We start from the raw sequence: 13,310 nt of genomic DNA on the forward strand, positions 1-13,310 counted from the left end.
AGGACTGCGTCGAAGTGGAACGAACCAAAGAGAAAGAAAGAATGAAAATGAGAGGAAGGAAGAAAGGAGAGAAATCAAACTCGACTCGAGGGGTGTTGATTTTAGTCGTTTTTGCCGTTCGGTTTTTTGAAATAACTTCACTGTTTTATTCTTGTTTTAAACGTTTTTTTTCTTATTTTCTTGTTTTGCTGAGCTGGCAGTGGTTACTAATTTTTGCAACTTTTAGTTTTGGTTTTTTTTTCTTATTTTCATGCTGCTGCGCTGGCGTTATTCTCTGATGCGTTTTGTTGTTGTTGTTGATTTTTCTTCACATTTCTGCTGATGTTGTTCTCGCTGACTTTTCGTTTTTCTTTTCGAAAAAAGAACGTTGCATTCTCTCGATTTCTTTTTGAAGTGATTTGAGTGTGTGTTGGGAAAAACATGGGGAGAGTTAGTTTAGAAGAAAGGTGGCGCAGATTAGCCAAACATTCGGAATGCGAGAGATAGAGAGAAGGGGGGGTTGGGGAGATTTTTTTGTGGGGGATGTCGGGGAGTTTGAGTTGAGTTGGTGACACGTCGAGGGGCGGCGTTTAGTTCTCGTCAACTTCAGCCTCCTGCTCCTCGTCGAACTCGGCGTCCTCGTCGGCGGTGGCCTCCTGGTACTGCTGGTATTCCGACACCAGATCGTTCATGTTGCTCTCGGCCTCGGTGAACTCCATCTCGTCCATGCCCTCGCCGGTGTACCAATGCAAGAAAGCCTTACGACGGAACATAGCGGTGAACTGTTCGGAGATGCGCTTGAACAGCTCCTGGATGGCGGTCGAGTTGCCGATGAACGTCGCGGACATCTTGAGTCCTCGCGGCGGGATATCACAGACGGCGGTCTTGACGTTGTTCGGGATCCATTCGACGAAGTAGCTGCTGTTCTTGTTCTGGATGTTGAGCATCTGCTCGTCCACTTCCTTCATCGACATGCGGCCTCGGAACACGGCGGCGACCGTCAGGTAACGTCCGTGTCGGGGATCGCAAGCGGCCATCATGTTCTTGGCGTCGAACATCTGCTGGGTCAGCTCTGGGACGGTCAGGGCACGGTACTGCTGCGAGCCACGGGACGTCAGCGGGGCGAATCCGGGCATGAAGAAGTGCAGACGTGGGAATGGAACCATGTTGACGGCCAGTTTTCGCAGATCGGCGTTCAGCTGACCCGGGAATCGCAGACAGGTGGTGACTCCGGACATGGTCAGCGACACCAGATGGTTCAGATCGCCGTACGTGGGTGTGGTGAGCTTCAGCGTGCGGAAGCAGATGTCGTACAGGGCTTCATTGTCGATACAGTACGTCTCGTCGGTGTTTTCTACCAGCTGGTGCACGGACAGGGTGGCGTTGTACGGTTCCACGACGGTGTCTGACACTTTGGGCGAGGGCACGACTGAGTATGTGTTCATGATTCTGTCGGGGTATTCTTCACGAATCTTTGAGATCAGCAGCGTTCCCATGCCGGAACCGGTACCACCGCCCAGCGAGTGCGTCAGCTGGAATCCCTGCAGGCAGTCGCACGATTCGGCCTCCTTGCGCACCACGTCGAGCACGCTGTCGACCAGTTCCGCGCCCTCGGTGTAGTGTCCCTTGGCCCAGTTGTTGCCGGCGCCCGACTGTCCGAACACAAAGTTGTCCGGCCGGAAGATCTGTCCGAAGGGTCCCGAGCGGACCGAGTCCATGGTGCCGGGCTCCAGATCGACCAGGACGGCGCGGGGCACGTACTTGCCGCCGGACGCCTCATTGTAGTACACGTTGATGCGCTCCAGCTGCAGGTCTGAGTCACCGTGGTAGGCGCCGGTTGCGTCGATGCCATGCTCGTCCGAGATGATTTCCCAAAACTGTTGAGGAGAGGGAGAGAGAAAATATTCGTTAGAAACTATTCACTAATCAAATGTTGACGACCTTTCAGCGAAATTCGATCAAATTTGAACATCAACTTTGACATTCATTCCACTTCATAGCATCGTAGCTCGGTTGGCACCGTCTCGACTATCAGAGAATTCGATTATCCAAGGAGTCGATTTTCCGAATAGTGGATTATCCATAGTTTGCATCATTCTGAGCTTCGATTATTCACTGCCAAAAAACTCTCTTTCATCAAGCTCGATTTTCTTTAGTACCTATTATCCAGATTTTGATTATCCTTAGCTTCGACTATCCAAAGTATCAAAATTATGAAGATTTTTAAAGAATCCAGAGTCAAAACGGCTGCTTATTAACACAGAATTTCGATTATCCGTAGCCTCGATTATCCAGAAAAAAAAAAATCCAACCAATCTTGATAATTGATACTTGGGATAGTCAAAGCTATGGATAATAAAAAAATCTGGATTATTAAAATTCTAGATAATCAAAATTCTGGATAATCATCATCATCTGGATAATCAAAATTCTAGATAATCAAAATTCTGTATAATCAAAATCCTGGATTAGAGTTAAAATGGTTGTCTTGTTCACCCAGTCTTTCGATTATCCGTAGCCTCGATTATCCAGAAAAAATCCAATTCAATCTTGATAATTGATACTTTGGACAGTCGAAGCTGTGGATAATAAAAATTCTGGATTATCAAAATTCTAGATAATCAAAATTCTGGATAATCATCATCATCTGGATAATCAAAATTCTAGATAATCAAAATCCTGGAATATTAAAATTTTAAACCTCTTTTTTCTAGCGCTGTCCAAAAATCTCAAAATTTCAGAGTCTTTATTATACTGAGTCACAATTATCCAGAGTCTTGACTTCATACCAAGAGTCTCGATTTATTCAGAGACAAAAATACAGAAATTAGGTTGAAAAGACTCGATTAGGGGGCTGTCCAGATAGTGTCTTGATTATCCATTGTCATTTATTGAAGAAGTCGATTATCCAGAATCCCGATGATTTTGGACCACGATTATCCAAAACTTCAATTGATCATTCATAGTTTGGATTATCCGGAGCATAGACTATCCTAATTTTTTCATAAATTAAAAAAAAATATAGTCTTGATAATCAAAAGTATAAAAATTGTCCAGAGTCTTGATTATTCAGATAATCAATTATCCGAAGTCTCAACTACTCTGAGTCTTGATTGCCTACTATCAAGATTCTCGACAATCCTTGATTTTTCATTGTTTCGATTATCCATAACCTATCTGAGGTTCAGAAGAAAAGTATAAAATATGTTCAAGCACGTTTCTTGTGGAAAATTCGTTTTCGAGGGCTCAGACTCATAAAAGGCTATCAAAATTAGTAAAACGAGTTTGAAAAACGACCTTTCAACAAACATTTACCTCCCAAAAAGACCAACGTGTCCTCCAAACAAAGCAAGCGATTAAATCTAAGCACTCCTTGTTCTTTTATATACAATTTTTTTCATGGAGGACAATTTTATGACTCATCGCAGCAACCCTTAATTCTGCGGCAACACGCAACAATCCCCCACCCCTCTTGAGACTATCGCAAGGACCCATCAGACCATAAATGAGGACACTCACTTCGTCGTAACCACAGCCGCCGCCTGCCACGATGAGTCATGAATATTTCATATCCTTCGTTCCCCCCACCAAAAAGGATTCTTTCGAACGCAAGGTTTGGTCGATAAATGTCGCCGCCGCCGCCGCCGGCGATCCTGCGCATGCTCTGACTTGGGAAAACGGAAAAAAAAGGTGCGCCGGGTCCGGTTGCCAACCGGAGGGACGATGAACCCCAACTCCTGCCCTGAAACTGGGCAAGGACCTGCCGCCCGGAATGACTCATTGAGGTCGGACCTGTTTAGACCAGCACGGTTTCGATGGTTTCCCCGATCGATTGCGCTCGATTTCTCCCGTCGCCGTCGCGGTCAGAAAAAAGCAATTTTCTCATCAAAGTAGGCTATTGGAAAGTGATCGCGCCGCTGCGCGGGGGCGTCGTCACAGCCTACTTCGATAGAGTTGGTTAGAGACAGGTGGTGGGCACTGGAACCTTCACCAGTCGTTGTGGTCGCCCCCTCAGCAAGCTACGCCGAATCAGGCCACCCCACGACAAGTTTTTTGCTACTTTTGAGGGCATCGTGGTCTCAAGTGGGCGCGCGCGCGCCGCAAGCTGACGTGGCCAAATGGAACCGGCCGCCGCCGCGCGCTCCCATGACCATAAATGGGAGGAAATGAGAAGAATTTGCATTGAGAGCTGAACTGTGTGTGTGTGTGGCGGTGATGATGTCATCGCTCTGCCATAGTCGTAGTATGTCATGCCGTCGCGACTATCATGGTCAAAAAGTGCGCCGGAACGGTAGTGCTGGTGATGTTTTTTTTTTTTTTGCATTGCTCGCAGTGCGGTCATCACAGCCTACTACGACCACTTTGAAAGCGGTACAGACTGGCATGTGTGGACAGTTAAAAGTCTCGACCAAGTCCTCAATGCAAGTAATTTAGATTAATTCAGAACAGGAAATATCGTTAACAGCTATGAGAGGCGCAAACAATATTTTTTTTGACTCAATATTAATTTGAATTTTTTGAAATGTGTATTAGCTTGCTTAACAATGTTTTTTCTTTGAAAGCTATTGTTAAACTACTCTAAAGAGTTTTAAAATCTATAGAAATTATTGATTTTCAACGATTCCAATGAATATTCATTGCGGTTAACTTGAAGTAGTGGGTCTGGCCATTGAATAGATGTATGTCGCGAGTTCTCTTGCTTGAAATTTATTGTTGAACTACTTTAAAAAGCTTAAAAATCTATAGAGATTGATATTCAACGATTCCAAAGAATCTTCCTTGCATTTAACTTCAAGTAGTGGGTCTGGCCATCGAATAGAATTATGTCGTGAGTTCCTTCACCTGATTTTTTTTTGGTGAACTACTCTAAAGAGTTTAAAATTCTATAAAAAATATTGATTTTCAACGATTCCAAAGAATATTCTTTGCGGTTAACTTCTGATAGTGGGTCTGGCCATTGGATAGTAATATGTTGAGAGTATTTTTTTCAAAAGGCGCAATATTTTTTTTATTTATAAATTTAATTTTTTGACATTATCAGGACAAGACAAATCTGTCAAGATTGAAAATAGTTTCAAATAAATTCAACTCCTAACCACAAACTTCATCAAGCCTCAGCTTTAAAAAACAAGAATCAAATTTTAAGACTCTCTCCAAAAACGGAATTCGCCAAGGATTCGTGACCATAAAACGACTCCGCGCTTGAGAACCGTAAACTTAACGAGCCCCACAAACAACAACAAGGTCCACACAAAACTTTTATTAGCAGACTCGGTCGTTTCGAGAACCTCCAATTTATATCACACAACACGCGTCTAGAAATGATGTCATAACATGACTTCTTTTAAATGGAATCTACGTGAAGAAAGCAACGCCGTCAAAAAATAAAGTTGGCCATGATAAGAAACGTAAACAAGTGGTGCGAGGTGCACAATTCTTAGCAACAACCAGCAGATACTTACGTTCAAGCGAAGCTTGAAAGATTACACTTTTTGCACCTGATAAGCTAGGAATTTTGATGCAATTTTTAAGTCCGCTTAGTGCGAAGCGCTAATGAGGGGGGGGTCTTAAACGTGGATCGTTAACCTTTTTCAGACCACCCAAAAAAAACAAAGCAGTGCACAAGAAAGTGCATTTCTCTTTCAATCAATTTTTACTGCTATCATTCGCCCCACCGGGCCCAATTGTTTCTCAATTGATTGGTCTTTCTTTTTTATAGCAGCACACACCCAAGCGCGCACGCTATAATTTACTCTCCTTTCTTCTTGCCCGGTTCGGTTGCTGTAGCGATGGATGACGGTGGAAAGAAACTGTCCCGCAATTTTACCGTTTACTGGCTCTTTTGGGAGAGCTCTTGATCGGGAACAGTAGGCCAAGCGTCTTAGCAATCGCTAGCGAACTTCGTTCGCGAAAAGTATAAGAAGTTCGCGACCGCGGCCGCTTCCGACTTGGCGACTTTTTTCCATTTTCTTCGAATTAAATCGATTTTAAATCTCATTTCAAGTATAGAATTCAATTTCCAGACTTGAACCCTGCCGTTAACCCCTCTCTTCACGGATGATGGCACACTTCCGTTTCGGGTGTGGCAGCCACGTCAACAGATCCGGCGAACAAAATACTCTGGATCCAAGAGTTGGGTGTGTGCGCCCGTTTTTATGGCTTCTTCACGTCGACGACGTGGCAGCAGCCAAGAAAACAGATAATCGACTAATTCATGGTTGAGCTGGTCCGTGTTCCGACCGAGGCCCAGAATTAACCGTTTCGCGCGGCTTAGCCGCCACCGCCCCGCCGTCTGGTTATTGATTTGCAAGGGGAGCCAATTACCCGTTATGTACTCTCCCCCCCCGGTTGGTAAATCGATTGCACATGTAAGCGAGCGCACGTTGGCGCTGTGCAGAATGTTGTCAAAAAATTTACATTTACGAAGAAGCGCAAAAGGGGAGCAAATATGGCGGTCGGAACATGATCTGCGTCGGTTCACGGCTTAATTGAAGGGAGCCGGACGAGGGAGAGCGCGCTTTAACGGATTTAATTAGTTGAATTGGCTTAATTTAAATCGTTTTCAGTTTGCATTGGCGGTGGTCACTTTCTTTCAGGCTTTAATGAATCGTCACCGTGTTGAGTTTAGCAATCGATGCTAAATGACAATTTTCCAACATGGTCGAGTAATCAAATATGAACATTTGTACGGTTTTTGTACTTTTGGCAAAAAAAATCGCTACTGTACAATGAATGAATATTTAAGGAAGACTTCTTGCTTCAGAGCTTTAAAAAAAATTGATAGCCTTCGCTAACGGACTAGAACCACCAAAAATAAGTAAATTTGAAGCGGTCGCGACTACGATCTCATAGGACTTGGCGACTTTTTTTTCATTTTCAACGAATTTAACGCAAAAACAGCATTTTTGCCATTTTTCAACAAAATACAATTTGCCAAATTAATTAAATTTTTCCCAATTTCAGCGCCGAATTCGCGCTCAACCGCCTCGCAAAAATGCATAATTCAGACGAATTTCACCTCGGGCCCGAACTTTCTCGCGCAAACATCAACAAATCGACCACAAGATGAGTACTTTGCGCATGCCGGCCGCGCACCGCGTGGCACAGCCGAGATCCGCGCGACCCGAGCAACCAGGAAAGAAAAAAGAGACAAGTATTTTTGGAATGTTGAGAGCGCCGCCGTCCAACGACCTTCCAACCCCAATCAAGGCTCGAACTTTCTCCGAAAAGAAAAACATCAACGAAAAGTGAATTTTTGACGCGGGGATGGGAAAATGGTTCGGAAAGTTTCCTGACACGCTGCAGATGTGCCGTGTCTGAGGTAATCGTGTTTATTTAGACGGGCTATCATCGCGTCGGAGAAAGGGGATGGGAACCTGGCATTCGTCACCCGGGCGGGCCTCATTCAAATGTTCCGCGGAGCGGATGACGTGCCCGATCGTAAAGTGTGAAAAGAGAGAAATATGAATGAAACTAGCTGTTGATCGCACCGATTTCAACGCTCTTGGAACGCGCATCAGAGTAGGCGGTGTTATCGAAGACGCGCCCTAGGCAAGTGAGGCGACCCTCTTCATTTCGAGAAAGGAAGCACAAATAACAGTACTCAAGTGTGAAATTTGAGTCTGTTAAAATTTCGTTTTAATGACTGAGCTGAAGTCGGTACAATTTGGAAAGGAAGGGGCGCGGCGCGCGCGCCCATAACAGTACCAATCAATCTTTCTTCCAACTTGCGGCGTTCGCGGCGATAGCTCTAATTAATCCACGACATTCACCGAACGAAGAGTCGGGGAGATAAATTGAAAGTGATCAAATTGCTGACGCACTGCGGCGCTGAATGCAATTGGAAGTTTTGAGAGATTGGAATCTATTTTTGAGTCGATTGTTATTTCTTGGGGTTTGGAAATGGGCCCGGGTTTCAGATTACCGATCACAAAAGACTGCTGATTTGTTGAATAATGATCGTAGCAGGCTGAATGAGGTTTGGGAAAACGATCAGTTTAGCGTAGATCTGGGTTTGAATCGATCATACTTCTTGTCAAAGTGTTAAAGTGGCAAATAAGATTTAGAAATCATCACTAACAGACTGAGAAAATAAATAAATAAGTAAATTTTAAGCGATCGCGACTACGATTTCATACGACTTGGCGACTTTTTCAGACTTTTCACAAAAATACTAATTTTTAAAGAAGAACTACGTCATTTGTTCCAGTTCGGAATCCGAAACGATCTTGAAAGTCATTCAAAGCAACTTCTGAAGATTGTCTTCGGAATGTCGCAAAATTAGCTGGAATTGAAAATTACTAGCGCAGTTTGTCGGTAATTTTTTAACAACATTTGTAAAGTTTTAGCACCAAATACGTTAAATTGCAAAGAAGACTAACAACCGCTATTGAAATTATCAAAGAAGACTGCTCGAGTTAAAGCTCAAATAAAATTGATAGCCATCGCTAACAGACCGAGACAATAAATAAATGAGAAAATTTGAAGCGATCGCGACTACAATCTCATACGACTTGGCGACTTTTTTCATATTTTCAACGAATTAAACCAATTAGATGCAATTTTTGAAGCAAATCTTCGCCATTTGTTACAATTCGGAATCCGGAACGATCTTGAAAGCCTTTTTAAGCAACTTTTGAAGATTGTCGGCAATCGAAAGTCTTCCAAAAACCGCTCTACAACGCATTCCTGAAGTGAAAACGAAGGGGAATTCCGTTCCCTGGTTGGACTCTTTCGCAGAGCTCCCGTTCCCACGAAACAAAAGAGAAGTTCGCGCGGCAGCACCCGGAACTCTCGGAGGTCCGCCCATTCATCAACTCGCATGGTCTCTCGAGACTTGGGCTCGAACCATCGTGTAACATAAATCATAACAAACCATAAAACGGGTTCGATCGCCTTGGCTTCGCGAAAAATCGTGTAATTTTTTTTTCAACTTTCCATTTACGGTCAGGTTGGACACATTTGGACCTCTCCAAAGAGGGGTGTTTACGTCAGCGGGCAGGTTCGCCGAAGAACCGCGCTGCCTTTTACAGTTATCTTTTCATCCCAACTCAACGCGAGAAGAGGGAGATAGGCCAAAACGGAGAAGCGCATTCCAGCGCGGTGCAGTCATCATCGCGGGAATGGGAAAGTAACTGTGCCGCGAGGCCTGAAGGCCTCGGGGAACATTAACGACGACGTGGTGTGGTCTAGTCTCGAATCGAATTTTATGTTTCGGGAGGATTTACCCTCCTTCAAAGGGGACGTGTTGTCACAGCTGCACATCGCGTCGCGATGCATCACACGGACGGAATCGGCTCTAAATTTAGAGGCGGACCCACACGCGATGTGCGACGCGTCGCGTCGCCGGATTGTGTTCCCTTCTTTTTATTGTGTGGGGAATTGAAAATGGCCACAAACCGCTTCGAATCTCCCTCATTTGATTGATTCCGAGATCGTTTGTTTTGGGAAGATTTTATGCTTTTTATTTCCCTAAGAAGATTAGTAGGCGCGGAGTTGGACATTTACGACCTACTGCGATCGTGTCAGCTCGAAAAACGACAACGATACGAAAGACAAAACATGTCCAACGAACACCCTTTTTGACTCCAACAAAATGGCCCAAGGGCCGGAAGCAAACAGCTGCGCGATGCCACTTTCGGGCCTAACTGGCAAAAAAATGGTACTTGGCTTGGCAAAAAGGCCGTCACCTGGAGAGTGTGTGTGTGTTGAAAAATGAACAAACAAGTCAAACACACTCGGCGGCGGCCCACCCCTCGTCATCATCACCGTTTGACGGTGTGTGCCGGATAACGAGGGGGAGAGAAGCCCGGTAAATTCCGTTGAAATTTGAAAAACGTACAAAAAAACGCAGCAGGCAAGTAGGCTGTTGGTGTACCGGCCGATCGTAGAAGGCTGGTGTGCCGGTGTGAATTGGGAACGAAAACAAAAATAATGTGAGAAAAGTACAGTTTTGGCAAACAGTTGAGGTGAACTGGAGGGAGCGTAGATCTACGTCAATCGATTGAAAGAGTTTGATTTTGGTCTCAATTCTTGTTGGAGAGAGATTTCAAAGGAATTTTTCAACCTTGGCAAAATTTCATGGCAGTGTTGCCAGATCCTTACAATTTTTAACTTATCAGGAAGATTTCTATCGAAATACTCCTAACCTGAACCTCTTATTACTGAATTCAGTGTTGTTTACTGAAAACTGCACTAATATTTTTTCAAATAAAAAAACAGCTTAAGGTGATAATAGGCTATGACAAACAAAGTAACTTGCACTTTTTCGCGTTTTCAGTTTGCCAAACAAAAAGTATGCAAGCAAACTATCAAAACGTGCGAGTTTGTTTGTTTGCCGTAGTCTAATAACTCCTTAATTTTTCTGCTTGACAGTTTGAAAACTTCACATAAATTTTAACTGAAATTTAGCAAAAGCTTATGAAACATTTCACTTAAGTTATTTTCTATGAATCATAACAAAAAAAAAATCATAGCAAATCTTCCAAATAAGTTTTGTTTGGAGTTTTATATGACTGTTTAAGGTCTAACGATACACTCAAAACCTTGAACTAGCCCAAATATCACTTCAAATTACGATACCTCAGAATAGTGTTTCCAGTTTTCAAGGTTTGTGACTTATCGGTGAATTCTTTGATAACTTCTTAATGGTTCCGAAAGTTATGCTTCTCTAAATGAAGAAAATCCAGTCTCTAAAAGTGTAATAATGTCCTTAAGTTATTGTTAACTTTAGACAGGGTTGCCAAAATTTTCTGTTTTGATTTCTAAGGAAATTGTTATGTATATGCAATGATGTACACTATGTCATTTTTAGATGCCTTTTATAACAAGTACGGTTGAATTCATGGAAGTATTCTAATCTTCAGGCAGGGCTGCCAAAAAAAACTTTACCAGAGATGATCAAATTAAAATCTGTTTTAAAAATATCTTCAAGTATTTTTCAAAGTTTACGTCAAATTTATCCAGAAATAAATTAAGATTTTTTTGCGTGATTTTCACTCATAATAGAATAAATCTAACACAAATTGGGGGTGAAATCACCCTCAAAATCGATAAAAATTTCATAGATCTCAGGCGACACTTTTTCAAACTGATCGGAGAAAATCAAAAAATAATCGAGTTCGTTTGTTTTGACAAAAATTACTTGAAAAAAATCTCTTGAATTCGTAACTTAGTGTGCAGCGGATATGCCAGAAATTCCGAAAAAAAATGTGTTCAACAGACTTAGGTTTTGAAAATACAAAATATCTGAAATACAACCTTTTTTTGATATTTTGGGCAATAATTTTACTTTTTAAAAAGGTCCAATAAGCCAAATTTCCAGTTTTTTTGCTTTTTGGGGGTTTTGAAACCGCTTTGAGTCAGGGGTTTTAAAAAAACACCCAAAAAGCAAATACTAAAAATTTGGATTATTAGACCTTTTCTAAAAAAACTCCAGAAATACAGATAAAGACTTTTTTCGAAGAAAATACAGACTTTCCTAGATAAAAAAATGCCAACTCAGATGTAGATTAACTAATCAAAGTGACAGAAAGATTTTTCTAATAAACATTATTAAAATCATTGGAAGATGTTATGTTTGAATGCATTTTTCAAGAAGAACATAACTGATTTTTTTTTTCCAAAAAATCCAATTTTTTGAATATAAAAAATTAGGTAGAAAATTTAAGTTACCTCGAGCATTTTGGAAATTTCTTTAAAAATATGTTAAGGATTTTTTTCTAGATACACAAAAAAATGTGTTATTAATTTGAGTTGTCAACTTTTCAGAAAAAAAGGAGTGCTAATATGTTATTTCATTATCGAAACAACAGAATTTAAGACATTTCCGCCGTAATCAAATGCATTTTTTAAGAATTTTCGCTTCTAAAATTCAGACAAATTGAAACACATTTTTCTCTCCGTGCCACCAAGCTCAAAACATGGTTGCCAGCCTTCTTGGGCGAGTCTCTTTTTTTTCGGCCTAATCCATCTCCAAATTCCAACAGGAATTAGCCACCCAAAAGCCTGCTGCGCACATTTTCACTGTGTTCGTGTGCTAACCGTGCGCGCAAACGATCCAAACACTCACTCACACTAAACGAATTTTAACGGAAATTTCTCGCCCCCCTTGTGTTGGTGTAATCCGGCATTTCTAACCTCTCTCTCGCACAAATTTTTGGCCGGATAATCGCGCATCAACGGTCATTTCAAACCCGGCTTCGCCGGCTACTTGGACCACTTTCCCGAAATGTTAATTTCATTTACCGGTGGGCGGTAGAGAAAAAGAAAGAAAATCGATTGATTGATGAAAAGAAAAATTGCAAATTTTGGCCTCATTTTTGGTCGGAAAAGCGCGTGCGCCAAACTTTCGAACAGATGATATTGTTGGAAGGAGAAAATTTTCCGGGAAAAATCAATCGCCACACGCACTTTTTTGATTCAGTCGAATCAATTTTTTTTGTTAAAAAAACGACTTCAAATTAGCACGTTGAAACTTCTTTTGGCACTGCGGCACTTTTTTGCAAATGGCTTGGAAGCCATCTTGAAACAGATTCCAGGCAGCAGCGGCTTGCTTGGATGACACCACACGGAAGGAATTTGGCACTTCATTTTTCTACTTCCCAATTTGATGGAATTTTCGCTGAACAGTTCGTTTTTTCCACAGAAAATTTCCTCGATTTTTGATTCGAAAGCGCCACACAGAAAAAAATAACCTACCTTGGCTCCAATTTGGTTTCCGCACTGTCCGGCCTGGATGTGGACGATTTCTCTCATGGTGGAAAAAGTGGGGCTTTTTCTGACTTTTACGAAAGAAAAAACAAACGCCTAATTCGCGCTTACTCGAGTTTTTTAAAAACTTTTAACGGGACGTTTTTCTGCCACAAAACTGGAGAAAAACCTGTCGTGTCTTTTTATTCTTTTGCTTCTTCGCAACACACTTGCTGGGGGGGCTGCTGTCTTTTCACACACACAGAACAAAGTAGGCTGCGCTTTGCTAGCTTAAAACACCTCGGACAACTGTACTCCTCGACGATCACACACTAAATGGCCTGCTGCGGCTTGGTTTTGTCGCTTTTTGCTCGCCCCGTGGCCGCTCTCGGAAATCGGTTCGCGAGAGTGAGCGCTCTCTCGTTCGTTTTTTTTTGTCGTTCGCGCTCACACGCACACTATCACAGCGGAGGAACAACGCCCTGGTTTTTGTGTTTGTGTTGGCGCGCGGCAAAACGAGCGGCGGTAAGCTGACGGCGGGATGCCGAAAAAGACCGGTTTGTGGGGTGATGCGGTTAGGGTAAGGGGAGTGATTACCGGATCGGAAAATTGGGCGAGATTAATCATGGATTTGAATTTTA

The 13,310-nt window shown here is 42.5% G+C and overlaps 1 protein-coding gene across 1 annotated transcript; it reads right to left on the reverse strand.

Moving 5' to 3' along the window:
* Nucleotides 1-397: 397 nt before the first annotated feature.
* On the reverse strand, nt 398-13,015 carry LOC120428195 (tubulin beta-1 chain). Its single transcript, XM_039593176.2, has 2 exons — nt 12,679-13,015; nt 398-1,856 (listed from the first exon to the last, which is right to left on the reverse strand). The coding sequence occupies exons 1-2, from the start codon at nt 12,733-12,735 to the stop codon at nt 570-572; spliced, it is 1,344 nt and encodes a 447-aa protein (XP_039449110.1). The 5' UTR covers nt 12,736-13,015; the 3' UTR covers nt 398-569.
* Between the last annotated feature and the right edge of the window lie 295 nt (nt 13,016-13,310).

This window comes from Culex pipiens, chromosome 2 (assembly GCF_016801865.2).
Source record: "Culex pipiens pallens isolate TS chromosome 2, TS_CPP_V2, whole genome shotgun sequence".
Taxonomy (NCBI): Eukaryota; Metazoa; Arthropoda; class Insecta; order Diptera; family Culicidae; genus Culex; species Culex pipiens.